Source organism: Grampus griseus, assembly GCF_964374135.1.
Source record: "Grampus griseus genome assembly, chromosome: 9".
In the NCBI taxonomy this organism is placed as follows: domain Eukaryota; kingdom Metazoa; phylum Chordata; class Mammalia; order Artiodactyla; family Delphinidae; genus Grampus; species Grampus griseus.
In genome coordinates, this window is record NC_139003.1 from 66,457,938 (window position 1) to 66,484,631 (window position 26,694).

The window sequence follows — 26,694 nt, forward strand, 5'->3', positions numbered from 1 at the left end:
TCCAAACTTCCCACTATGTTTTTTGAATTCAAGGATCATGGTTTTGGTTTTTAACATATTTTTATGCACGAGAACTGTACTCCATGTAAATAAAGACTTAAATATTTGTCTATCTTTATCTTGGCACTACATCTATGCAAATAATTCACACAATTTCTAAAATGGAATGACTCTTAACCATGGTTTAAAAATGGCTGGGTCTCAGAATTCTAAATTGTTGATATACTTTTTTCCTCTACTAGAAATAAACTGAGGGAAAAAGATATTCCATGCAAATGGAAATCAAAAGAAAGCTGGAGCAGCAATACTCATATCAGATAAAATAGACTTTAAAATAAAGAATGCTACAAGAGGCAAGGAAGGACACTACATAATGATCAAGGGATCAATCCAAGAAGATATAACAATTATAAATAGCTGTGTACCCAATACAGAAGCACCTCAACACATAAGCCTACTGCTAACAGCTATAAAAGAGGAAATCAACTGTAACAATAATAGTCGGGGACTTTAACATCTCACTTACACCAATGGACAGATCATCCAGACAGAAAATTAATAAGGAAACACAAGCTTTAAATGATACATTAAACAAGATGGACTTAATTGATATTTATAGGATATTCCATCCAAAAACAGCAGATTGCACTTTCTTCTCAAGTGTGCATGGAACATTCTCCAGGATAGATCACATCTTGATCACAAATCAAGCCTCAGTAAATTTAAGAAAATTGAAATCATATCAAGCATCTTTTCTGACCTCAAGACTATGAGATTAGAAATCAATTACAGGGAAAAAAAACGTAAAAAACACAAACACATGGAGACTAAACAATACATTACTAAATAACCAAGAGATCACTGAAGAAATCAAAGAGGAAATAAAAAAATACCTAGAGACAAATGACAATGAAAACACGACGATCCAAAACCTATGGGATGCAGCAAAAGCAGTTCTAAGAGGGAACTTTATAGCAATACAAGCCTACCTCAAAAAACAAGAAAAATCTCAAATAAACAATCTAACCTTACACTTAAAGGAACTAGAGAAAGAAGAACAATCAAAACCCAAAGGTAACAGAAGGAAAGAAATCATAAAGATCAGAGCAGAAATAAATGAAAGAGAAACAAAGAAAACAATAGCAAAGATCAATAAAACCAAAATCTGGTTCTTTGAGACGATAAATAAAATTGATAAACCATTAGCCAGACTCATCAAGAAGAAGAAGGAGAGGACTCAAATCAATAAAATTAGAAATGAAAAAGGAGAAGTTACAACAGACACCTCAGAAATACAAAGCATCCTAAGAGACTACTACAAGCAGCTCTATGCCAATAAAATGGACAACCTGGAAGAAATGGACAAATCCTTAGCAAGGTATAACCTTCCAAGACTGAACCAGGAAGAAATAAAAAATATGAACAGACCAATCACAAGTACTGAAATTGAAACTGTGATTAAAAATCTTCCAACAAACAAAAGTCCAGGACCAGATGGCTTCACAGGTGAATTCTATCAAACATTTAGAGAAGAGCTAACACCTATCCTCAAACTCTTCCAAAATATTGCAGAGGAAGGAACACTCCCAAACTCATTCTATGAGGCCACCATCACCCTGATACCAGAGCCAGGCAAAGATACTACGAAAAAAGAAAATTACAGACCAATATTACTGATGAACATACATGCAAAAATCATGAACAAAATACTAGCAAACAGAATCGAACAACACATTAAAAGGATCATACACCATGATCAAGTCGGATTTATCCCAGGGATGCAAGGATTCTTCAATGTATGCAAATCAATCAATGTGATACACCATATTAACAAACTGACGAAGAAAAACCATATGATCATCTCAATAGATGCAGAAAAAGCTTTTGACAAAATTCCACACCGATTTATAATAAAAACTCTCCAGAAAGTGGACATAGAGGGAACCTACCTCAACATAATAAAGGCCATATATGAGAAACCCACAGCAAGCATCATTCTCAATAGTGAAAAACTGAAAGCATTTCCTCTAAGAACAGCAACAAGACAAGTATGTCCACTCTCACCACTATTATTCAACATAGTTTTGGAAGTCCTAACCACAGCAATCAGAGAAGAAAAAGAAATAAAAGGAAAACAAACCGGAAAAGAAGAAGTAAAACTGTCACTGTTTGCAGATGACACAATACTATATATAGAAAATCCTAAAGGTGCCACCAGAAAACTACTAGAGCTAATCAATGAATTTGGTAAAGTAGCAGGATACAAAATTAATGCACAGAAATCAATTGCATTCCTATACACTAATGATGAAAAATCTGAAAGAGAAATTAAGGAAACACTCCCAATTACGATTGCAACAAAAATAATAAAATACATAGGAATAAACCTGCCTAGGGAGGCAAAAGACCTGTATGCAGAAAACTATAAGACACTGATGAAAGAAATTAAAGATGCTATAAACAGATGGAGAGATATACCATGTTCTTAGATTGAAAGAATCAATATTGTGAAAATTACTACCCAAAGCAATCTACAGATTCAATGCAATCCCTATCAAATTACCAATGGCATTTTTTACAGAACTAGAACAAAAAAACTTAAAATTTGTATGGAGACACAAAAGACCCCGAATAGCCAAAGCAGTCTTCAGGGAAAAAAAATGGAGCTGGAGGAATCAGACTCCTTGACTTCAGACTATACTACAAAGGTACAGTAATTAAGACAGTATGGTACTGGCACAAAAACAGAAATATAGATCAATGTAACAGGACAGAAAGCCCAGAGATAAACCCATGCACCTATGGTCAACTAATCTATGACAAAGGAGGCAAGGATATACAACACAGAAAAAACAGTCTCTTCAATAAGTGGTGCTGGGAAAACTGGACAGCTACATGTAAAGAATGAAACTGGAATACTCCCTAACACCGTACACAAAAATAAACTCAAGATGGATTAAAGACCTAAATGTAAGACCGGGCACTATAAAACTCTTAGAGGAAAACATAGGAAGAACACTCTTTGACATAAATCACAGCAAGATCTTTTTTGACCCACCTCCTAGAGTAATGGAAATAAAAACAAAAATAAACAAATGGGACCTAATGAAAATTAAAAGCTTTTGCACAGCAAAGGAAACTACAAACAAGACTAAAAGACAACCCTCAGAATGGGAAAAAATATTTGCAAAGGAATCAACGGACAAAGGATTAATCTCCAAAATATATAAACAGCTCATGCAGCTCAATATTAAAAAAAACAACCCAATCCAAAAATGGGCAGAACACCTAAACAGACATTTCTCCAAAGAAGACATACAGATTGCCAAGGAGCACATGAAAAGCTGCTCAACGTCACTAATTAGTAGAGAAATGCAAATCATAACTACAATGAGGTATCACCTCACACCCATTAGAATGGGCATGATCAGAAAATCTACAAACAATAAACGCTGGAGAGGGTGTGGAGAAAAGGGAAGCCTCTTGCACTGTTGGTGGGAATGTAAATTGATACAGCCACTATGGAGAACAGTATGGAGGTTCCTTAGAAAACTAAAAATAGAATTACCATATGACCCAGCAATCCCACTACTGGGCATATACCCAGAGAAAACCATAATTCAAAAAGACACATGCACCCCAATGTTCATTGCAGCACTATTTACAATAGCCAGGTCATGGAAGCAACCTAAATGCCCATTGACAGACGAATAAAGAAGATGTGGAACCAAAAAAGAAAATAAAAGATGTGGTACATATATATAATGGAATATTACTCAGCCATGAATAGGAACAAAATTGGGTCATTTGTAGAGACGTGGATGAATCTAGAGACTGTCATACAGAGTGAAGTAAGTCAGACAGAGAAAAACAAATATGGTATATTAACGCATATATGTGGAACCTAGAAAAATGGTACAGATGAACCGGTTTGCAGGGCAGAAATTGAGACCCAGTTGTAGAAAACAAACGTATGGACACCAAGTGGGGAAGCAGCGGAGGATGGTGGTGGTGGTGTGATGAACTGAGAGATTGGGATTGACATATATAATCTGTATAAATGGATAACTAATAAGAACCTGCTGTATAAAAAAAATTAAATTCAAAAATTCAAAAAAATAAATAAACTGAGTTCCTCATGGGAATGAAATACAGAATTGAGAAATATAAAGTACTTTAAAATACAGTATTGTGCCATGAATTGTATTTTGTCACTGAGATTCTTCTGCATTGTGTGATTTTGTAGAGGGTTGGGTTCTTTTTACATGCATTTTTCCCCCCTGTTCTCCAGGGAGCTTGTAGTACTTAAAACTGTGCTGAATAATAGATAGTATAATCACTGTAAATTAAATGTGCCTCTGCCAATAAAAAAAAAATAAAATAAATAAAAATGGTTGGGTCTGTCAAACCACCTTCCCCCCCCCCCCAACTGTGAGTCACGAATACAGTGTTTATCTTTCCTACAGGAAAAACTTCAAGCACTGGCATAGACAACCTACCACACCAACTAGAGAGAGAGCAGGATCTTCCACAATTTTGTAATGTATACGCTGCTACATCTGTAGTGTTTCTTCCTTGTGGGTTGGTAATGGAGCATAATGGAAAGGAGGGTGAGGTTTACTTTTTAAAGAACCATCTATTGATGATCTCTATCTAGAGTAGGTATATTACCAACAGGTGGTTAGGTAGCAGGAATGACAACACAAACCAAATTTCTTCACCACTAGGTCAATCAAATGCAGTCACTTTCAATTGTTTTTAACTGTATTATTAGCATTACTATTCTGAAATTGTCACTGTAGCTTATGAAATCCTCTGGCCTCAAAAGAGTATAGACATCGATAATGTCTTACTTCTATAGAGTTACTGAGTTATCAAATACTAACTTGCATGCCAAAATCTTGACATAAAATATCTCATTTAATCATTACACCAATCCATTTACTTTCTCCTCTTACTTACAAGGGTTAAAGAAGTTAAGTAATTAGCCCAAGATCACAAATATGGTAAACTGTGGAACTTAAGATTTGAACCTAAAGCCAACGTGTTGCCTTGTGAGATTATAGCTACTTTAAGATCTTTATTTACTTCAGTGCTGAACAAGCATCCAACGTTAGTAATTCCAGTTCTGTTTTAGGTACAGCTAGAACCAACTTTTCTTAAATTTAGCACGCAGAGTCCAATTCTTAGGTCGAACACAACTGGTCTGGTAGAAGCCCAGCCACTGCCTAACTAATTCATTCATCCTATTTGATAAGGATGATCTTAGGTCATTCACAACTTAAGCAACCAATTACTTTTAAATGGGCTTCCACAGGCCACATCTAAAGCTGAATACCCTTTCATTGCACGTAGTGTTACAGCAAAGGTCCTGGGGATTCATTTTTATTATTTAAATAAGAGAGGATCATAAAATTAGCACCCTTCTAATATAGTTCTCATCTTGATTATTGCTATTTAACTGGTGAAATTTTTTCTTCAGGCTGAGTGAACACTATAATTATTATCGCTTTGCACTGTAAAGGTTGCGTCTTGAAAAATCAACACTTTTTTTCCCTTTCAATGAATACATCAACTTCAAAATCAACAAAAACATTGAAGATGCAGGCAATTTTGCTAGACCCACAAATCAGGGTGTCCTTGATCAACCAGAATGCATAACCCATAATCTTAAATGTAAGATGTTAACTGATCCTATAACCAGGTCTGTTTTTCAAGTACTGAATGTTTCCAGGTCAACTTTCTGTTTATGAATCCTTAGAGTCAAAATGACAGTAGGTTTGAACAAACAACACTTCTGAGTGTCTTCTGACAGTATCACTGCGGATATGCACTGAACTGCTTAGTGTGACCAACAGTAAAAGGTCAAATACTATTCTTTTGACCTTTTAAAATAGTATTCTACTATTTTACAATATGTGTAGATAAGCCTGTAAGCTGGGAGGTATAGATAATTTCTGAATATGGCAAAAGCAAACAAACAAAAACAACACAGAAAAGTAAGTTGATCAAAATAAATGCATTTGTGAAATATTATCTGAATTATGTATTTTGTGTATTTCATATATATTTGTGTATATATAGAATAAAAGTTTATATGCTGCTTTCTATGTGCCAGACATACAGTTGTTGCCTAGGCATCCTCAGGGTATTAGTTCTAGAATCTGTTCCCACCCATGGATACCAAAATCCCAATGCTCAAGTCCTTATTTAAAATGGCATAGTAGTTTATTACTCACTGTTCATTACTTACATATTTTATATAAACATACACAAGTGACCCTAAGGGATGGGAACATTATTATCCAGGTTTTAAACAGGAGGAAACTGAGGCACAATGATCTTAAGTTGCTTATACAAAGCCACACACCTAGTAAATAGAGATTTCAACTCAAGCATCCTAGGTCCAATGCCTTGCTCTTATGTAGTACACTGCCCTTGGTCCCCTGAAAGGATCCCATGTTTATATTACATGGCTTTAGTGTCTATAGCATTAATACTATAAAACAGCATGAATAGACATAAAAAAGTTGTACCAGACAGAATGTCAAATATAATGTTCAATTAATTTCTGCACAATATTAGGAATTATTTCTGGCCAAGTTATACAATGCCCAAAGAGAAATAGTGTTCCAAACCAAAATTTAAAAATTCTCTTTTGAGAGCTTCATTATTTTGTTAATCAAACATTCAGGATTCTGAAGCTGAAGGCTTATGTATACACAGGAGTTAACCATACCTCTCTACAACTCAAAGTATGAGCATGATTCTCATAGAGTAATAGGGAACTTAAAGGACTGTCTACTCCACCCATGCTTTCCATATATGTTATTTTGTACATTGTTATAAATTAGAAGAAATCCATAAACAGTAAGAAACTTTTGGATGTTTTCCATTTTTCCTTTAATTTATTATATTATACAAACATAAATTTATGTATGTATACATGCAAATGGAAAAAATACTTATGTTTTTTATTCACTTGTCTAGTCTTAGCATTTCAAGGAATGACGGGTTAACACATTCTGCTCAGATGCGTGTAAGAGAAAATGCTACAAGATGAGTTGGTTCTGACATTCACTATCTATGAGACTTTGGGACTCTCACTAAACCTGTATGACGTTGTCTGCTCTGCCTACATCCCAGGACCACTGCGAGGTACAAATGAAACGTGGGTGTGAAAATGATCTATGAATTCTAAATTGCTAAACAAATAGAGATTAGTATTATCACAAATATTGTTTTTAAATTTCATTCTATAGCACCTAGCATAATGCCTGGCACTATGAATATTTGTTGGCAAAACTTACTTTTCATTATGGAAAAAAAAAAAGCAATGGTAGGAACTCAACCAAAAGAGCAAGCTTCCATTTACCAAAATAAAGAAGCGAAATCTTAAGATTCTTAAGCTATTATCTATTTAACTACGTAATTAATATGAAAATAAGAGTATTATTTTTCTGATTTCACAATCAGCATTTGAACCTTTATCTCCTATGTGTGCAATTATTGAAAATTCACTTTAGGGGTTTAGAAGACATCTTAATACCAGTCTTAACAAAAATAGGTTTTATATATTTAGAGAGATAGGGAGAGAGAGGTTTACTGATCAGAATTTAAAAAAAAAAATTAAGAAAAGTGAGAACGATATGTTAAATAAAATACAGTTAAAGACTTTTTTTTCTTTGCAGTACGCGGGCCTCTCACTGTTGTGGCCTCTCCCGTTGCCGAGCACAGGCTCCGGACGCGCAGGCTCAGCGGCCATGGCTCACGGGCCCAGCCGCTCTGCGGCATGTGGGATCTTCCCGGCCCGGGGCACGAACCCGTGTCCCCTACATCGGCAGACGGACTCTCAACCACTGCGCCACCAGGAAAGCCCTAAAGACATTTTTATACGTGGATCTGCTTCTGTGTACATCACACACACACATTAAACTCATACCACTACCTCTCAATATACACAAGAGGATTGGGCTATACATTCCATAAGCACATTCTCCAAACCTTCAGAAACTGCCATTTAAAGGCTAAGGGCCTAATTTCCACTTTGATCAATGAAACAGTTTTATCACAAGATGGGATGCCTGAAGTTTATTGATTAGCTGATAACCTTCTAATGCACCAGCCTTTAATCTGCAATAAAACAGTGAACGAACGTAGAGCTTTCAGAAAGGAAAATAAGGTTTGATTACCCTAGAAGAAAACAAGAATGTGGAGAGACTGAGGAAGGCAAAAACATTCAGAAAAAAGGGAGCAATGACATCCAGTTACTTGGCTTTCCCTGCAGCCCTGTCAGTTGAGACAACTGAGTCACCTGACATTCTAGCCCCAGTGCCATGGACCAGAGAATCAAATCAAATCAATGTAATAAGGCTGTTGTGTCCATGAGGATGGAGGAAAACCACCTCAAACAGCAGTAAGAGTTCACTTCACAGCATGACCTCCATTTCAAAGGAAAAGCTAACACTATTGAAAGGTTTGCTTCAATATTATCCATACATCTTGATAAGAAAGAGCCACTTTTAACCGAGTCCAGTTGCCTTAAGAGTATTTGACAGAACTTTTCCTGGCAACTCTATAGCTAGAAGACAATCTAAGAAGAGCGTATTATGGTTTAGGATTAAATGTCAGTGTTGAGAAGTTCAGAGGGAAAAGTGGACAAAGCAAGGTATATATTTCTTTCTGATCAAAATGTATCCAGAATTTTGTAGCGGTTTATAGATGTTGATCATACTTAATGTGAAAAACCTAAATAATAGTAAACTAAGAATTAAATACAGACACACTAAAATTGGTAACGCAGATAAACAAAAGCCTACCATAAAGACGTATTGAATTAAACTCATTCCTTTATCTGAAAAATACACATTTGTGCTAATAAGGTTGCAGAGTTTAAAAGTACCTTCTTGAATGAGAAAATGGTTGAGAAAAATATTTTTTATTCCAGGGTTACAAACGGAGAATTTGATAAAGAAAAGGTCACATATAAGTGACAGTGTCTAGGTTCACAGAATTTTTATTTGCTGTTTTACCTACACACAAGTGAGAGCATATACTCTTTTTAAAATCAGAGACAGCCCAATAATATTTCTGGATTTCAGTTTTTCATCTTTAACAGAAGAATGGTGATATCACTAATCTATAATGTCTCTTCAAGCTGCAGCTTTGGGATTTTCATGAATATTTACTACTATTTTGGCAATTCCATGGACACTACGACTGTGACTAGTACTCTTACTAATTCTGCTGCTGCTAACTACTACTACTGTCATAATTACCCAAACTATTCTTCTCCCTCCACCTCCTGCGAGGAAAATATGCCAGGTCTGAAACATTTCTGAAGTCAAAACCTGCGCATAAACATGAAAATATATAGTGTTGTCATAAACCTCTCAAATGCTGGAAAAGTAAGATAAAATATTTGCGGAAGAGGAAAAAAAGCACTGTAGCCTAGATAAGGATTGGCAATAGTCCCCAAATACCAAGTCCTCCCATCTTGCTTTCCTGTAGGTAATTAGCTCATATCAGTTCACAGAATATCTTTCTTGGGACAAACGCCCGGCTCTCTTGGTCTCTGTCAATTTATCACACCTTGATAAGAAGAATTTTCAAACAATATTGATGTCTCATATGAAGAACATTCTTTTTTAACAACGTAGGTTTTTTTCCCAAGGGTAATAACAGTTTTGAAATCTTTACAAGTGGGCTAAGGAAGGGCGCTCAGGGAAGGAAGATTTCCACAGAGAAAGAAAGTATGAGCTGGGGTCTGACCTCTGTAATATCAGTCATCACATGCTTTACCTACTGAATTATTTTACATCCTAGGTTTCTCTCTGTATAAAACTGGAACAATACCAAGTTATTTCAGAGTATTCGTGCTAAATAGAGATTACTGAGAAATGTGAGATATGAGTCTTAAATAATATTTATCAGAGACCCCTAATCTGATAACTGAGACTTGGCTCTAATGTTACACAAATGCAGACAGCTTTCCATTATCCTTCAAATAAAAATGAAACATGGAAGATAAAAGAAGATATCTGTGTTAGATTTCAAACAACTTAAGCCACCTGTGCATGAATATGTTTTTAGAAAGAGTCTAAGCACCCAAGAAGCTATTCATTCATTTCAATACTCATTCAACCGCCACAACATGTGAATCATACAAGGATGAGTAGGACATGATCCATCCTCTACAAGCCAATTGAAATAGTGTTTAAATTGAGATGCACACAAAGCATTTAGGGGCACACAGAAGTCATTAATTCGAACATAATTAAGGAATAAATGACATATGAACGGCATCTTAAAGAACGAGTATGATCTCAAAATGTAGAGGTTAATACACTGTATATAGTAATATACAATGTATAGTATTGGGTTGGCCAGAAAGTTCATTCGGCATTTTCCGTACGATGTTACACGAACTTCCTGGCCAACCCAATATTAACATGAGAGTACATAATTTTTAAAAAGCTGTAAAATATTCTTCTTAGTCAACCATCACAGGAATTTAGGCTTAGGCTAAAGAGGTATGAACACAGAGAGTCATCCACTGGGAAATCCAGTGGCTACACCTTTAAGCAGAGTGCTTTCTGTGGAAATAAACATAAAACTTGAAAAAAACACCTAAGTACATTTTCTTCAGAACATAACAGATCAGAGTCTGAACAGACAGTGACTATGAATACACACTCATCCCGATACAATTTCACATCCCTCAACATGGGATGAATAAGACTTTATCAGTTACATGCAATAAGAACGAAAGCTTCACGAGAGCAGAGGTATTTTTCTGGTTTGCCCACCACTGTATCAGCAATGCCTAGAACAAAGCACGGCATATAATAGGCTCAAAGCACATTCGCTGAACGAATAAACTTTCAGTGTCTTATAAACTTACTTAGCATCCTTAATATACAACTGTATAGACGTATGTATCAGTAAATAAGTTAAATTAAAATCTCATAAGTAAAATAAAAATGTTTATACTACTAAGATATATTATTCATATTTTAAATAATAAAAATGAAGATAATGGATATGGCTCACGCTTGTAAGCGTACATAAGCACTCCAATTTTGCAAACAGAAATATGAATATAATATTTCCCTATAAAACATAAAGGAACAATCACAATTCAAACCTCTTCCATGGCATCTAAAAATCGCTCTTAAAAGCACTGTAAATTCAACAACTAGGAGTAATTATGAAACAAACCTGAACGGTTTAACAATGTAGTATCTATGGCAAAATGAACTTTGCTAACCTTAGATTTAAATAAGATTTAAAGATGGCATATAAAATCATTAGCACACAAAAGTAGTTTTTCTTAAACTTTAATCAGACATTATATAAGTAGGATTTTTAATCTAGCCACTCCTGATAAATTGCCGATAAATATGTTCTTGGGTTCACAAAAGCCTCAGCTAATGCCAAAGCAAAGTAGTGCTTGTTGGGGCACAATTCATTAGATTTAAAAAAGCAACCACATCAAACCAACCATTTTTACTCAGTGAGACACAGCACAAACTCTCATTAGGAGAAAATTCATTAACAGACAGAAGCAAATAAGCACTGTGCCTATTAAGTAGACGTTTAATGTTATAAAAGGGAAAAAATGGAAAAACAGAATGATAAAATAAAACCCCATAAGAACACTAAACATACAATTATGACATAAAGATTCTCAAGTACTGGTTTAGCTCAGATTACCTCTTCATTGGTGCTTTATATCTGATTTCATGAAATTTACATACATTTGGTGGCCCCCAAATGTACTCATTTTCATGACTGCTTTGGCTTTATTTGCAAATACTAATAAATGTTGTTTTTGCTTTTTAAATTCATCAATATATATATACGCATCTGTGTATATATTAAAAATACTAGAACAAAGAACATAACTTTGGTTCTGCAAATACTTTTCCACCTTCATCCCTTACCTAATTTTTCCAATAAATACTATTTGGCTTTCAGACTAATAAATCCAGTTACTGCATAACGATATACTTATTTAATATTGAGTAACGTTCAACCAAAGGCACAGATCACTTTTCTCAAAATAATTTGTTACTAATTATAGGCAGGCTAAGTGGAAAGCATTTGTTGACGTACTCCCTTTGAGCATGTTTCTGAAGTTAATTTCTAGGATAATTTGTTATACTGAAGGCAAAATTAAAGAACGATAAAGAAAATAGGAAACAAAAAGCTAAAATCTTGGCTTGAGATACGTAATTTTAGCTTTCAGCTATAAGGAAACAACAAACTCCAATTTTTTTTGGAAGGTGGGGTTGTTTTCCTTTGTCTTTTGGTTTTCACTTTGGCACTGAGTCTGAACTATCTACCTTATGAAGAATAAACCGTTAGAACCAAAATTTGTGAAAGGGATCTCTCTCCTAGAGCAGATCTTAATAAAATTGATCCAACTGTTTACTTATAAGTACATAGTACTTTATGGTAATTGCTATTTATACATTTCCCCATTATGTTTTTTCTAAAGTCCACTTTCAAATTCAAGCAAGCATTTACCATATTTAGATGTTACCCTTCCTTTTTTCCCTTGAGCGTGGAAAAAGAGTCAAAGTCACAACGTGGCCTGGGTCTGAGAGATTATTTCTTTGTCATTTTACGGATAAGTAAATAAAGATCAAGAAACAGGCCCAAGGTGTATTATTTAGATTTTCTTTCTTCTCTAAAACTTTGTGGATTCCTGGGAGGTTATCTAAAATGAAAATTATTGCAAGATGCAGCTTATTTTTCACTGGGTTTCTATTTTGGTTTGAAAAATACATTCCTTGTGAAACAGTCAAGCACCAAATTAAATTTTTTTTTTGCTGAAAATGTGGCTGCTGGACTCAAAACTGGCATAGATAGGGCAGATGTGCACTCCCAAAGGAAGAGCAGACTATCTAATAACAAGAATCCCTAATGAATGTACTTGGAAAAGGATGGGGCCCCTAATGCTTGGTTCTCTCTAACCAGATTGGGAAAATTCACAATTTACTAGGTAGCCTTCTAAAGTAGAATTGATTGAAGGATGACCGGGATCTACAATCAGCCATGACTTTCTTATAGCTAAAGGTAAGAGAAAATAAGTAGAAAATAGTCTTTGCAATTGGAAAACACAAATAACTCAAGTAAAAATGATAAAAATGAAGAAACCACTTCAACAGTATCATTTTTATATAGATTCAATTCCCTAGTATATTTCAACAAGATGACAATATATTACTTAATAACATCTTCAGAAACTGTATCTATTACATAATGAATTGTGTATGAATAGCCAAGTCCATCTTACAACTTAACTGCAAAAAATTGATGCTGCTATCTTTAGTCTACAAATAAGTAAATAACAGGATAGTAAAATTTCTAACGTTGTGCTCCTTGGAAGGCCTGCATCAGAATCACCTAACAGCTCGTTAGAAATTACAGGGCCCAATTCCAGACCTAAACGGTCAAACTCTCACAGATAGGGACCATAAACCTGCATTTGAATAAGCTTCCCAAATAATTCATATTCACACTCAAGTGTGAATAAGTTTACTGGACTCATGTAAAATTACATAGCTGATGACTTTCAGGAAAATAATTTAAACTTACCCAAAGTGATTATCTATCTGAACAGGACAACAAAAAAACCCTAAAACTGATAAATCAATAAGTTGCAGTACAATTACATTATTTAGTATGTGAGCCAACTACAAAGGAAAAAAAAAATGGTTGCCTCTAGAGAAGAGAACTGTGAAAAATGGGGAATGATCTTACTTGTGTTTTCCACTCTATCAATATATTGCTTTGATAAAATATTTAAACTGTAAAAAAAAAACAAAACCAAGAAAAAAACCCCAAAGCAACAAACAGACCAAAAACAACAAAAACCACAACAAAAACCATACACAAAGGAATCAACCTTCAAGGGCTGGCAATGGCTGAGATCATACACATACGTATGATCGCAGGTGAGAAAGGCAGAAGACACTTCATCCTTGAAATGGATAGTTTAAGTCTGATGACGGTGACATGCTTAAATTTACCTCCAAAAATGTTTAAAAAGAAGACAAAACACAGTAACAAACTCACTTCCTCAAATCTCAGAAACGGAATTCCTCTGTGAATGTGTGCTCACCTTCTGGTAAAAGCAGTTAGAGAAATAAAAAACAAAATCTTCCTGCCCAGTCACATCCAAAACATGAATCAGGTAAGAAAGGTTTCAAAATTAGTAACGAAAAGTAAATTTTATAAAGTACTCACTGTCTGTGTAGAAAGGAACAGAATGCAGGAAGGTAGCTTAGTAGAAAGGAAGAAAATTAAGAAACACAAACACTAAGTGGAACTTTCCAACCCAGGACAAACGCATGTTAATATAAAAGGAATTATTCAGTCAGGGTCTGCATAGACCTAACTTCAGCTTTTTTCAGAAGCAGATTTGTAACATGAATCTGTTAAGGTATTTTTTTTCTCCACTTCACTGCAAAAAGCACCCCAAGTGCTATTTTTTTTAAAAAAATTCCTACGAAGATGAAGTGCAGCTAGGACTTTCATTTACATAGACAACATATCACCCGTGTAATAATGGCTTTAAACAGTTGAGTCCGCACACACTGGTTTGTCTTATTTTCAGAATGGGTCACTAGTATTGTGTTACAAACTTCAGTTAAAGTAGAGAAATTTGCAAACTTTTTATATTTACTTTCATAAATATATCAGAGAAGAGTCAAGGTTATTATTCCTTTAATGACATCATTCTAATTGATTTGCATTCCAGTGTTCTTTCTCGGGTGTGAAAGAAAGGTGTAGAGTTACAAGGATCTGTCCTACTGGGAATTTTGCATAACCCTGGCTAAACCCCTGGGAATGCTCTGGGAGAACATAAAATGTAAATGTGAATATCATCTATCATGTGAATCACTGTAGAGGAAACATGGAAAGGAACTAATGTAATCAAATGGAAACGAACAAGTTAGAAAAATAGTAACACACAACTTTGTACATGAAGAAAATGAGGGGTGGTAGATTTTAAAAGACTAGTGGTATAACTAAATTTAAAGTACATGACTTAAAATATAAGATTATTGATGTATTGAATTTAAAACACATGGTTTACAAAAATTCAGTCTATACACAAATTTGTATCTACTTTGGAAAGATAAGGCTCATCTATTATTCTAAACACTCTTTTAATTCTCTTTTCTGAAGAGATATAATTCTACTTCCTCTGGACTAAAGCGTATCCTAAAGTTATTCTATCTTTTTCCACAGTGTCTGAATTCTGAACAGATTCATTTCTAAGAAACAGTTTGTTTGAGCCACATAATTGTTTTTCTTAACCTCCATTCAATTCCTAGGATGGGCTTGTATGATGGTTTTGTTTGTTCTCATTTGTTTTTAATGTCTATACATGCTTCAAACGTCAGCAGCCTTCAAAGGTTACCAAACTATAGCATGACATCATTAAGATTCCAGGTTTCCAACAGAAAAACTTTATAAATAAAAATAAGAGATGCTCAGGAAAATTTCTAGGCAATACCCCAGTGTTATGGTTTAATTTCATTTTTCAGATTTTTTGAATGCTCTGTTCCCTACTCTTCTACGTATGTTTATACACGTTACACTCGAATGTATGTTCTGTAATACAGTGCTGGGCAGAAACTTGCCATTCATTCTCCTAACCTACATTTACCAAAGGGCTAAAGCAATAAAAGCAAAAACAGAAGCATTTTATTCGATTGAGGTATGTAAGGAAATCTGATTATTCCCATTGGAAAAAAATAGCCCCATAGAAGTTATAGACGGGCCACACAGAGGGGATGGAGTTTCCTTCTGTTCTTAGAGATAGGATCCCTCTGCCCCACTAAGCTTTTCCAGACAGACAAGTATCAAACATTTGCAAAGGGCATTTAGGAGACAAGATGGCCTTTCAATTCCAGTATTTGATAAACTTCTCCATCCAGAAATGCTCTTTAGAGTCTAATCCATATGCCCTATTCCTCTATTTAAATTATTTCCCTCTTTCTCCATCCTCAGTGAAGATTGAAATTAGCTGGTCACCATCATCCGAACAATAGTCCTTTAAGTCAGTGAAACTTAAAATAAATCACATCTCCACTTTCTTCTTATTAGACTATTTCAGATTTATTTTTACGTGTGTTTATAGGTTTTCCTCTATAATTAGGTGTTTTATTCATATGTCCTAGAGCCATATTTGTTAAACTGTAAATACTCACTCATTGAAGTAAAATAAAATTTCAGCATTCTGAAAGTGCTTGGCTAAATTAATTCATGGTTTTAGCATGTTTTTCCAGAAGGACACTATATATAATGCTTTAAGGCATGATCAGATGTTTCTACCTTAAGAAGGGAATTAGGACTTCGAAAATACTTAGGAGAAAATCAGCACTAAGAAGCTGATCATGGTTATGACAACAATTTTACTTATGGTGCTTCTGAAACACGCCAGGCATACTGACTATGACATGCTCCTAATCCTCAAGAAGTTCACAGTCTTACTGACATGGATCTACAATATTATAATAAACAGAAGATACAAGATGCTATAGAGTCTAACTCTGCAGGGTAAGGATGCAAAGAAAGGTCAAGAAAGACCTCAGTGCGGTGAACTCGCAGCTGAGTCTGGAGTTGGAGGTACACCAGACTGCAAAGCAAAACTTAAAAAATTTTAAAGCAAAATGAACACGTGCAAAGGTAGAGGCATAAGAGAGCTCACTCTGTTTGGGGGACTGAAAAATTAGAAAGGCTCAAGTTTAGAGAATGGAGAGACACAGGGTGCTGGGATAGCAAGAGTTAAAACTGAAAAGATAGCCAAGGCCCAGGTTATAGAACAATGCTCTGTACAGCTAAAGAATTAGGACTTTGTCCTGAAAGAAGTTTAAAGAGAAAATTAACAAGGTCACATGGCTGTGTGTTAATATCATTGCAGAGAGCGGACTGGAAGGAGGGAAACACGAAGGCAAGAACACCAACAGAAAGGCTGATTCACAAGTTCCGTGGAGGCAGAAAGTGGGTGTGAACTAAGGCAGTGAAATATTAGAAATGGAGTCGAAGCCATGAAATTAAGATACTTCTGAGACACAGAATTAACAACTTGGTAAGCAAAGGGAGGTTAATGGTAAAGAACTGGGACGGACTGAAGATAAATTAAAGGTTTTCAGCTTGGATTGGTGATGCCATCAACTTAGAAGGGCAACAGAAGTTGAAGAGAGATGCTGGGCAGAAAAAAAGTAAAGATTTCACCATTGGCCTTACTGAGAGTGTACTGTCACTGGAGAATCACATTGAAAACTGGGGGTGCTATGTAAATGGTGTTTTATGCTGATGCTCAGCTGAGGGCGGAGGGGGTGAGTGCAGAGGTGCTGCGTTTTTCTAATTTGCACCAGGACCTCAGTGGTGGATCGGGGCACCAGATGTTCAGTAGACGGGGACAGACTGGAGACCCGCACTAGAGAAAACGACGTAGGAGACATAGCTCAACAGAAGCACGCTGACCACAGTAGCTGATAGCCACATGTGTTCACATACATTTAAAGTCATAAAAAATAAATAAATTAAAAATTAATTTCTTCAGTCCCATTAGCCACAGTTCAAGTGCTCAATGAGGAATGTGGTTAGTGGCTCCTATACTGAACGGTACAGACGTAGATTATTCCCATCATCACAGAAAGTTCTGTGGGACTGTGCTGGCACGGCACAGAACCCTGGGAAAGACAGAGAAAGCAGATGAGTGACTTGAGAAGGAGTAATCAAAGGAATAAAGAAAGAAAGAAAAAATCATATGCTGTGAACCTAGAGAAGTGAGTTCAAGGAGACGAATTAATCAAGAATACGAAAAAACAAAAAGACGGCAAATAAGAAAAGGAATAAAAAATTACCTTTAGGCATTTGGTAGAGTATTAAAATCATTACCAATTTCTTCAGATATAAAATGACTCCATGAGACTAACTCTCCCACTCAGATGACAGGTTTAGTTTTTAGAAAGAACTCCAGTGCCTCACAGGAAGGGACATGTGGAAATGTGACCATTCTCTTCCCACACTTCACCGAAGAAAGGGAGACCTTGCCTAGCTGTTATCCTTAGCCATCATCCTTCTGGGAATTTCTAAGAGTCTCTAATTAAGGTCTAAACCTTAGCTGAACAGGTTTCTTGAAGTCCTATGTCTAATAAATATATCAAACAGTACAGAAAATTCTCTTCTCAGATCAAAAATCAAGCTGATACAACAGCAGTTACCAGGTGCTGGGGGCAGGGTAAGTGGGGAGTTAGTTTTTGGTAAGTACAGACTTTCAGTAGGGATGATAAGAAAGTTCTGGAAATGGATGGTGTTGGTGTTTGCACAACAACATGACTGCCATTGAACTGCACACTTAAAAATGATTCAAATGATAAATTTTCTGTAATATATATTTTACCACAAATGAAAAAAATTGTAATGACGCCGAACTAAAATATGTAACACGGGAGAGAATCTGGAAGAAACCTCTTACAACCCTTGACACCTGGGAAATGTAAGATAGCAAACATAAAAGCTGAAAACATTGCACACGAACATCTGTTACTCAAAGTAACGTAGGTATTTGTGTTAGATTTATGATATTAGGTGTGAAAATATGGGTTTGATAAGTTGTAAGGTATTAAGCATCTGTTGTTGCTGTTGCTACTGCCTCCTGTGAAACCGTCAATGGCCTGGAAAAATGAAACAAGTTACAGCTTTAATTGGTGCTAAAAGAACAAAAATGTATTAGGTCAGTTTTATAATCGGGATGGCATTTATACCCTTATCTTTACTATTCACACCTCAGGTCAATAGCTGCAGTTTGCTGATAGAGGAAAACCATAAATATCGGAAGCAAACCCCGAGGCAACCATGTTGATACAGGCAAAATGCTCATTCTTTGATTAGAGGAGGGGAGAACCCCTGAATCACTCCTCTCGCATGCTATGACAAGCCCTGGAGCAAGGCTCGGGGAAAGAAACACAGAAGGGATCCTAAGAGAAGCCAATGGCTACTTGCATTTGTGTGACTGCAACCGGGAAGCAGATAATGAGGCTAAAAATTAAATCCAAGCAGGTGAAAGTTCATGAGTGTAAAATAATACAATAAGTCAGAGGATGTGTGGTCTAAGATTTTTATGTTATACAATAAATCTCATGAGGATTTGAACTACTGACCGTCTCCCATCAGCACACACACTTTTCCTGCTGGACATACTGAAAAGCTGGAAGTAAACACTCGCATGTTCATGGATCACACCCTGTTTCTTCTCCAAGGATATAAACGAAATAGAGAACAGGACCCTCTTTTAATCCAATCAGTTTTCCTAAGCTCTTTTCAGATCCTACAGGGGTTCTACTGAGGTCACAACCTGACAAATACAATCACCTCATGACTGTAAGCTAAAAAGGCACGGACACAATGCAAGAAAAGACACTGGAAGTGGAGACCAACCAAAGAGAAAGGATAAAAGCAGGAAACAAAGACAAAGAAAAGTTCAAGAGATGAGTCATAGTATACTTACAACTTTCAGCCTGATAGTCTGGCACAAACTGCTCATCATTGTCAGGTACCTGAGCTGAGGAAAAAAAAAGAAAACAAAATTAAGAGAGAAACTGCCAAGGCATAAAGAATGTCAAGTAAGATCTCTCATGGAAGAGCTTTTTAGACTGAGACCAAACCTATGATTATTTGCCAATGAGCTCATATTTAAAATGGCATTGACAGCAATATTTGGGAGGAGAAATAGAAGCCATCATCAGTGTCACCCAGAAAACACGTATGTCAGAAATAAAATGGTGGAAGTTGTAGTCCCTCTGAATTTCACCTGCCACGTGGAAATAAAAGAAACATGCAAAATAAAAGAAGCTACAGGAATTCCATTAGATGCAGTGGGGTTTTTTTTGTTTTCTGTTTTTGCAAGAATGGAGTAAGAAGTATTTCAATTCACCTACTGCCGGTGCTTAAGCGGCCCATTTCAATTAACCACACAATTCTTCCAAATGATGTGTAATTACTACACATATCCCTCTGCTTTTTCGAAATATCTGCTTTTGATATGTTCGGTCTACTGCCAATTAGACTACCACAATTAAAAATGTTTGCCCTAAATTTGGCCAAAATATGTGACAAAGTTTTTTACATGAAAAGATTATCATTGATTTTGGTCATATATGATAAAATATTATATCTCAATGATTATGGTCACAATAATAAAAATAGTAAATAATAAAACCAAACTCCATCTTTTCATGCAAAATATTTTCCAGGTGACTATTTAGTACTAACAAAAGAATATCACTATTTCATCAGTCCTAATGTCAAATGACTACCCTATTTTTAGTAAAGGAAAAAAATTCTGAGGAGCAAGAACTTAATGTATTCGGCAATCAAAACACAAGTATATTTTTCACTTCTAGAATATTTTCATCACAGTTAATTTAGGTGTCAAAATAACCTATTCCAAATTGACATATTAAAAAAATGAGTTTTCATCTGCACACACAAATACGCACACTTACAGACATACAAGCTACATAAAAGCTGGGTTTATAATGAGTTATAATCCTAATTAACTTTAGCTATAACCTGATTAGTTAGTATTACTTTACTAGTATTATCTAAGAGTGAAACTTTTTATCCAATCAAGTCATACTAAAACAGATGTCAATTAATTTTTTTAAAAGTGCCTCTTCTGTATGGGGAATTCTTATTAACATAATCAGTCTTTGTTGAAAAAGCTTTGTGTTGGTAATTAAGAAAAAAAATTCATATAAAAAGAAATTCTACATTTTAAAAATTCTGTATAAAAAAGGAACACAACATACATAGAATTAAAATGTCTGTTGTGTCAGCTTATTTAATAGGATTTAAAAAAACAAATATTTGGTTGAATAAAATTTATGTTATATTATTAAGAGCGGAACAAACGATAATCTTGCCTATTACCAAGACATATGCAGTTTGACATTCAATTATTTTCTAACAACTTTCTTCTGTACACCAATACTTAAGTTTATTGAAGACAAATTCCATCCTCTGCCACTTAAGAAAACCAAACAAATTAAGCGCTTTTTTCCAAATTAGAACTGATACCTATTTGATCAGCCTGTACTGGAGGAAGAGGTACTTTTTTCTTCCGATTCCACTAATACCTGATACCAAGGTTAACTAAAGGCCAACAACCTTCAAATCATTGTTCTATGTTATGCTGTGTAAACTGTGTAACATTATTTAACCTCTTTGAACTCCATTTTACTCATCAGTTTAATAGTGATAATATAGGTTTTTCATGAGGATTAAATGGAATAGTCTAAGCACAACGCCAGACACAATATCAGATACTCAAGAAACGTTACTTATATTCTTCTTTCCAAACCTCCACCACCCATCCCTTTTTTTCAATTCACACACGAGGTACTACTCAAATCATTACAATGCAAGTTTAATATCTTTACTTCTAATGAATTATATTGGAGACGGATAAAAATCGCAGCTAAAATTTGTACATTAGCATTCTCTTAGCTATAAACATTCTTTTGACAGTACAGTAAACCTGATTTTTCTCAAAGACTCACAAATTATAAGTGGAGGAGTAACGATCAAAATAAGTCTTTTCACCAAAAAAAATTACAAAAAGTGTTTTTAGTATCTATTTAATAAATAACAGCAGGCAGACAGAATCAAACCCTACACATTTTTCCCACCATATCCACAGGTTTTGGTTTTCCTTTGAAATTAACAGCTAAACCCAGATAACTACTGAGATGCAAAATTATCAACCACAGCAATCACTATGCTTTTAAAAAGCCAACATTTACAAGAATCTAATAAAAACATAATATCCCTTTACAGGAATAGTTAAAAATAGCGGGTGAGTAACAAAAACGTATTTGTAACAGAATATGCTGGTATGACTGTCCCAAAGGCCAGACTTTTTTTTTCTTACTATCAGAAGACAAAGTTGCAATTCAATGATATATATCACTGCAAGAAAGGCGTAAAAAATCGCTGATGGATAAGCAGCGTATGTTGGGAGATGGGAGCTGGGGAGGGAAAACTTCAGGAGGAGAAGAAACCAGAAGTTATACCTCACAAATACAGAAAATAGCTACATACCAACAATTTTGTAAAAAGAATAAGAACTGCTATTTCTGTTCTAACTCCTTAACATACTGAATAAATACTTCACACTTATGCCTGAACATATTCCAGAATTTTAACAAAAAACATATGACTCACATTTTCACAGAAGCTAATCTTAAGAAACTGAATAGACCAAATGAAGCAGCATGCTACTTAAATGGACAAAAGCTGAAGTCTACCTCTAACTTCAAGTTAGAGTCAAAGGAAAGCAGCTAACGAAAAACACAAGTTGGATCTGGGCAAGGAAAATATGACAAAGTATTGCCACACTCGTATCGTACATTTCCTTTTTTTCCTCCATTCACGGGGAATTCTGTGAAGTAGCAAACTACAGCTTCCTGAAAATTTGCGGCAAGCCATACCAACTCCAAAGTGGAAAATTAACAATAGAGGCCAACCTAAAAATAAATTAGTTTTTTCACTGCCATCTATAATAAACTATGCTTGGAATAATCACCTTTGGGGAATGAAAATGTTTCCCCACACTCTGTAATTAAAGAGGAAGGGGAAAGAGTAAGAAAGGAGAAGAGAAAGTATATACCAAAAGACCAATAAAAGGCTTTCAAGAAGATGAAGCATGTGGATTTTACTGGTAATAGCTGGAGCGCTTCTATCAGTTCATCACACATTAATAGACAAGTTGCCATCAAGTCTCAGGACTTCGCCTTTATAAGGGAAGTATTTGCACTTTCAGCTATTTACCTACATTATTATCCAAAGTTGTTTCTCCTCTCTCTCCCTCTCTCCCTCTCTCTCTCTCTCTCTCTCTCTCTCTCTCTCTCATTCTACTACATCGCAATACATATTATGAGAAAGAAACCCATGAAAATATTAATCACAGTCTTGATGTCACAGAATCACTAACCCTTATTTTGAATTTTAATATACTTTCTTAACTAACATTTCTTGGGCGGGGCTGGGGTGGGGAGTGCACAATTTTTAAACAGAGTTTGTCTGTCTTTTGTGCTTATTTTAAACCTTCAAATAAAGTAATAATCATTACTTAAGGAAAGGTGAGTGTTGAAATATTTTCCAAGTTTGGCTGCAAACAAGTAAAAACCCCCTTTTTCTTACAAACTAGGCGCCTGTCAGGTTTTCTTTTAAAGCTAGGGAAAAAGTGGAAAAATTACAACTGAAACAAATGTCAAGTTGAAAAGGGGTTAATATTTAATTAAAACCAGTTCTATCCACTGTAACAATGACCTGGAGCCAAACAAGGCGGAAGATGTATGAGTCATTCTTTCTGCCCGTGAATGAGACAGCTGATCTCCTCAGCAATTCCTCCAGACAAGCAGGCAGAGCTGGAGTTCCGCCTCCATTCACAAAAACACAGTCCAGCATGAGCCATGGGGCCCAACCGCAATCTTTTCATGTCACACCCTTCCAGAGAGCTAAAGCAAGTCAACTTGAACTTGCAGTATAAACATACCAGTTTTATTGCTCTGTCTCAAATACAGCTCAAATCCATTAAGGTACACGTTTAAATAAATGACAAAGTTAAATCCATATATATATTTACATATGTTTAACCCATCCTGCTTTATACGGTAATTTGTCACAGAAACTTAAATGTATAAAACTAAGAAGGAAAAAAGAAAAGAGGTAAAGATAGACGGATGGATGGATGGATGGGTGGATGGAAGGAAGGAAGGAAAGAAGGAAGGGGGAAAAAAGCCAAACCATTAAAGAAATACCTTATTTTTCTTGCTTATTATTCAAATGCTCTTTTTATCTTAAGATTATAATAGTTTATTGCTGAACTTAGTAGCATTTCACTCTCACAGGGTTAAGAAACAAGTTTCTGTAAAGAAATTTAAATTTTCTTTTAAATAAAAGTAAAACAACAAGAAAATCAACCTTCACACAGTCATACTTTGTTTAATCCTAAAATGAAGCTTCAGGCCATGGAAGAAAATAATCATGAGGCCGCTAAGCCTGGTTTTATACCACATCGCTTTTAACATTAAACTGATTGTACCAATGTATAAACATAATTAATGCAGAAATATAAATACATTGAAACAGATGAAAAAAGGGGGGCATTTTCCCCATGACAAAAACATCTTTAATATTGATAAAGGCATTCTTTCTGTATGCTCTAAAAGAAAGAAAACAGTAAGTTTTAGTTGTCTTTAGTCTCAAATCAACTTCAATTTCCTAACTAACCTATAGAGAGACTTGAAAACTTAAGCGTAGCTCAGAGCTGTTGTTATTATCCATATATTTTCTCTAATGCTACTGAGGTCTGACTTCTATTATTATTATCATTATTATTATTTTAATTACAATGTTGTGCACAGGTCAAAGGAAATAAAGTTATATTATGAAATTCAAGAAATTATACATTTTCTGTAACTGAATTAGAAAAGTTCAGCAATATTTCATTAACATGTATTAGGACCCTCTGGAAAACCGATATCTAGGCTACATCAAATCCGAATTCTATTTTTAACAAATTTTTCTATTTTGCAAATAGACCCTAGATGAAAATGCATTTATATACTTCCAATAAATGTTGAGAAACAGAATACATCTACTCTACCTGCTACCCTTTAATGAAGTCCAAACAAGAAGTCTTTGTTTCATAGTTTAGAGTATTTCCTGGTACAAGAAAAAGATGGAGAGTAGCTCCCCCCTCCCCCCATACAATGACTCTTGCTCAACTCTAAGAAATAGTATGGACTTCTGTAATTTAATGCCTAACTCTCAATTCCTTTTTTATTTAAACCACACAAAATAATGTAGTTTTTAAAGCTTTTTCTCCTTACTGCCTCACATTTAAAAAAAAATCGTGAGTCTATACCCAATTTATGTTCCGTTTCAAAAAGAAACAGTCTAGTTTTTAAAAAATAAAAATGAGTACATTATGACTACTGTGTATTATGGGTGGCATTATGTATATTGAGTATCAAGAGCACATATTATTTGATGAAATTCATAATAAATGATTTTGATTATAAATTTAGTATCAGCCACTAAAGTGAACTGAGGAGATAGAATGACATCTCTACTTTTCAGCAAACCTGACTATTAATAGAAGGTCACATAAAACAAAAGGAAAAAAGCTTATCGGCATGAGGGCATGAGGTAATAATAATCTTTAGTGTAGAAAGGTTATTCTTGGAGGCACAACTTTGACTAAAGTGTCCTGGCAGCATGAAACTTGACTTACCACACAACTGAAAAACATTCTACCCTGATGGCAGCGAATCACTATCGACAATTTTCCTTAATATTACTGATGAAAAGAAACCTCAAGGACATCTAGACCAACATCAAAAATAACACTCAAAAGTTGCTATGTATTTATATTAGATACATATGAAATGTATTATTTTTCTTTAAGTTGTGTTAAAGGTAAACTTTAACAAGCAACTTTAAAAGAACGTGATCCTCTTTTAACTAGATTTTACATCCTTCTACTTCTGTCCCCCCCACACAAAAGGTTCCATTTTAACTATGAATTTCTAGGATGCCCTTCCTTAAAGCACCACTTAAAAAAACAGGACGTTACCAGGATGTTGATAGAATTGATATTTGAACTCATTATTTCATGGGATCAAATAATTGGAATTGCCTTTCTGTCAGTGGCAATCGAATTCAAAAGTCAAAGAATCAATAAATAAAGAATTGTACACAGTAAAATGACAATATAAACTGGCTATGGCAAAATTTAAAATAAGCACATTCTTCACTTTTTTAACTGCTACTCTGGTCACTGAAAACATTACCTTTTCAATTTTCTTCAGAATAAGATGTGATTATTTTAAATTGTGGTGTATATGTTAAAAAACCTTAAAATTGCAGTTAGTACTTCAAAACTGATACTAATATAAAGTTATATTCTTCAAAAACATATTTTTGATCCCTGTTTAGAAATTTGGGGGAAGAATGGAAGCATATTTTTTGGAGAGGACTTTAGTGAATTGAAAATACTGGTTCCAACCCCACCCTCAAATAAGTCCTACCTTATCTATCCAAATTTTTCCTTGGACATAAAACACATTTCATAATCCATAATAATTTACCTCTGACCAATCCATGTTACACTTCGGGTCTACCCTATAAAAATTTTTACAGGAAAAAAATAAATTAAACCTGAAACAATATTATTTCCCAAGTATTTAGGGACTTTGATAATTTTTTAAAAATTCATATGACACATTACAAGTACCTTGACTCTCCTGCCTAGTAACATTTTTAGACCTGTTTAACTTCCCAGTGGGATTCTTATGGGAGAAACTTGGTTAATTGCCAATGGTCTTTTTAAAAAGGGTCAAGATGACTTAAAATTCCATGGTCCCTTTCTTGGCGATAAAGAATTATGAAAAGAAATATGTGAACCGTTTATAGTCTGACAGTTTGGCAATGTTTTAATTTCTGGATGACCAGAAGAACATAAATGAACAGATCTAGCTACAAATAAACTAGTATAATTTTGAGATCTCTTCTTAGCTAATATTGTTCAAGATGTGGGATAAGTTAACATGCTAATGCAAATAACATAATTATATAAAATTGCTAAAAATAAATGTG

At 34.9% G+C, this 26,694-nt stretch overlaps 1 protein-coding gene across 7 annotated transcripts in view; it reads right to left on the reverse strand.

The window, feature by feature from the left end:
- Window positions 1-26,694, reverse strand: part of ETV1 (ETS variant transcription factor 1) — a gene marked incomplete at both ends in the record, with an annotated part of 91,880 nt that overhangs the window by 60,672 nt on the left and 4,514 nt on the right. For 5 of the 7 annotated variants that reach the window (XM_082661595.1, XM_082661596.1, XM_082661594.1 and 2 more), the window contains one exon: window positions 19,538-19,591. The exons of the other annotated variants lie outside the window; for them this stretch is intronic. In XM_082661595.1, the coding sequence (XP_082517721.1) occupies window positions 19,538-19,591 (54 nt within the window). The remainder of the gene's footprint in view (window positions 1-19,537; window positions 19,592-26,694) is intronic. 7 annotated transcript variants of the gene reach the window in all.